The sequence below is a fragment of the Echinops telfairi genome, unplaced genomic scaffold (genome assembly GCF_000313985.2).
Source record: "Echinops telfairi isolate 266 unplaced genomic scaffold, ASM31398v2 ScPeMD7_31;HRSCAF=116, whole genome shotgun sequence".
In the NCBI taxonomy this organism is placed as follows: Eukaryota; Metazoa; Chordata; class Mammalia; order Afrosoricida; family Tenrecidae; genus Echinops; species Echinops telfairi.
Window position 1 is genome coordinate 23,355,827 of NW_022103928.1, and position 2,351 is coordinate 23,358,177.

At 43.7% G+C, this 2,351-nt stretch overlaps 1 protein-coding gene across 8 annotated transcripts in view; it reads right to left on the minus strand.

Moving 5' to 3' along the window:
- Positions 1 to 2,351, minus strand: part of PXK (PX domain containing serine/threonine kinase like) — a 175,061-nt gene that overhangs the window by 107,898 nt on the left and 64,812 nt on the right. For all 8 annotated transcript variants that reach the window (XM_045290012.1, XM_045290010.1, XM_045290011.1 and 5 more), the window contains exons 6-7: positions 2,147 to 2,220; positions 1,305 to 1,379 (exon numbers count right to left, since the gene is read on the minus strand). In XM_045290012.1, the coding sequence (XP_045145947.1) occupies positions 1,305 to 1,379; positions 2,147 to 2,220 (149 nt within the window). The remainder of the gene's footprint in view (positions 1 to 1,304; positions 1,380 to 2,146; positions 2,221 to 2,351) is intronic.

Consider the following 2,351-nt stretch of genomic DNA (forward strand, 5'->3'; position numbering starts at 1 on the left):
GCAAACCCTATGAGACAGTCCTACCCTGTCCTGCAAACCCTATGAGACAGTCCTACCCTGTCCCGGGGGATTGCTGTGAGTCGGTATTCAACAACACGGCTATGGGTTTGAGGGACTTGTACACATCTCCTTTTGGTTGCTGCTGCTGCTGCTGCTGTTGTGGTAAAGCACATGCATTAGAAGATATGTAGAAGTGGGTGCTGACCACCTGCTTCACATAATCAATCAAACTCAAAGACCTCAGCATTTTTCTTGGCACTTCATTAAAAACTTCATTTTTCTAGCTGGACGAGACACTGTATCTTTAAAAGTGAACTTGCCAGCCCAGTTGGACATGTCAGCATAATTGTGCACAGTCCCTCTGTGACTCACACTGGAGTCCCGCTGATGGAGAACATTAACACTAACTCGATTTCCTGGTCAGATTAGTTTTCTTCCTTCAGGGCATTCTGTATATACACTGACACATATTCATGTGGTTGGTGTCCCCCCCCCTCCACTGCAGGGTTTGGATGAGAACTCAATATTAGCATATGTAATGCTAAACACTCCTAAAAGTCCACTAGTGAGTCTATAAAGTGCTAACTCAGGCATCAAAGTGGCTACTTGGCCTCCCATCATCTAGTTTATCTTGTTCGTTCTGCCTTCTTGGGCTTGAACAGATCTCCTGAGTCCACTGATAGAAATGCCCACCTCCAGGACCAAAGCTTGAAGAAATGGCTGAAGTCCTGCCATGGTGTTCCTTACAATGCAAAGGCTGCGGTTACACTGTCACATGGGTCAGGGCTTGTTCAGATGTCATAAATACCGTGGCCTCTCATTTTCAGGAACCGGTACCCAATAAGCAAGGTATATTCAGGCTTACTTGTGCTTCCTTACTAACCTGTAGTGAATACCGTAATTTCCTATTCCTTCACCACATCAAACACCACCTCAGAGATTCTGCTTTCAGGTACGGCTGCATCTGTCTCTCTCACAACCCCACAGCCCCTTCCTACAGAATCAAAGCCTCTTTTCAAATGTACAGTCTCTGCCGAGGATAGAGCACCCGGCAGGCAAGATAAGCATGGGCTTACTTACGAATCTGTGGTGAAAGCTGTTCCCTATCGCTTAGTATCTAAGCCCAGTTACCCTGCTTCCTGGGCAATCCACCTGCCTGTGAGAGGACCAGCCTTCCGACAGCTCAGCCTCTCCCGGCTACAGATTTTTCCAGCTCTTCTCTCCATGTCCACCCACCAGACAAGGTCTGAATCTGTGAGGATAATCATCTCAACACCAAGGTGAAGAGAAGGACGTGTACTCACCAAACAGGAAGGAAGCAGTTTGATCAGACACTGGAAATCTTTATCTGACAGGTACTTGTCAGGGCCAAGGTCAGCCTGAAAACATGGGAGGAAACATCAGGTCCTGCCTTGATCATCAAAAAAAGAGTCCCTAAAACCCTTGCCCTTTCATTTTATTTGTTGAAATCCATGACTGAAACCCAAGAGGAAGATCACATCTAAGTCCTGTCTGGAGAGGCAGTATATAAACATATCAGCAGCAGGATTCAACTGTACTTCTACCTGATCCCGTTAACCAAATGAACCTCCCAGGTGAAAGACAGAAGATGATGCTCAAGGGTTTTCTTCAGAGAGAAATCCTCAAGTTGCCGTCCTTCCAGATGCTCCAGAGAGAACTATTTTAAGCTGTTCCCATTTTTTCTTAAAATGTTTACTAGTTGATCATATTAATTTACATTATTATAGTAAAATGCTTAAGCAAAATGGCTTAAAATGATTCATCTTCGATACAGAATGGTGGAGGCCCTTTAGAAAATAATTTGTGACTTTAGAGCACAATACAATGTTGTAACTCTTTTGTTGAATTGAAGGAGCCCTGGCAGAGCTGTGGATTTGGCATTGGGCTGTTAACCACACAAGGTCAGAGGTTCAAACTTACCAGCTGCTCTTCAGGAGAAAGACGAGGCTGACTGCTCTTGTAAAGATTGACAGTCTTGGAAACCCCATAGGGTTGCTTTGAGTTGGAACCGACTCAATGGCAGTGGGTTTGGTTTTGGGGTGTTCTTGTTAAATTGACTTTCATGAACCCACCTAAATTCCCTGAAATGTGGTTGAAGCAAAACAACACAAGAAACCCAGCTTACCCAGCTTAACACTAGCCATTCTTTGGGCTGATTCTTAATCTTCATCAAGAAATATTTCTTTCTTATCCTCCAACCTGCCCCAAAAAAGAAGAGATGCTTATAGTTACATGATTTTTTTTCTTACCACCTTTTATTTATTTTTAATCATTTTATTAGGGGCTCATACAACTCTTATCACAATCCAGACATACATCAATTGTGTAAA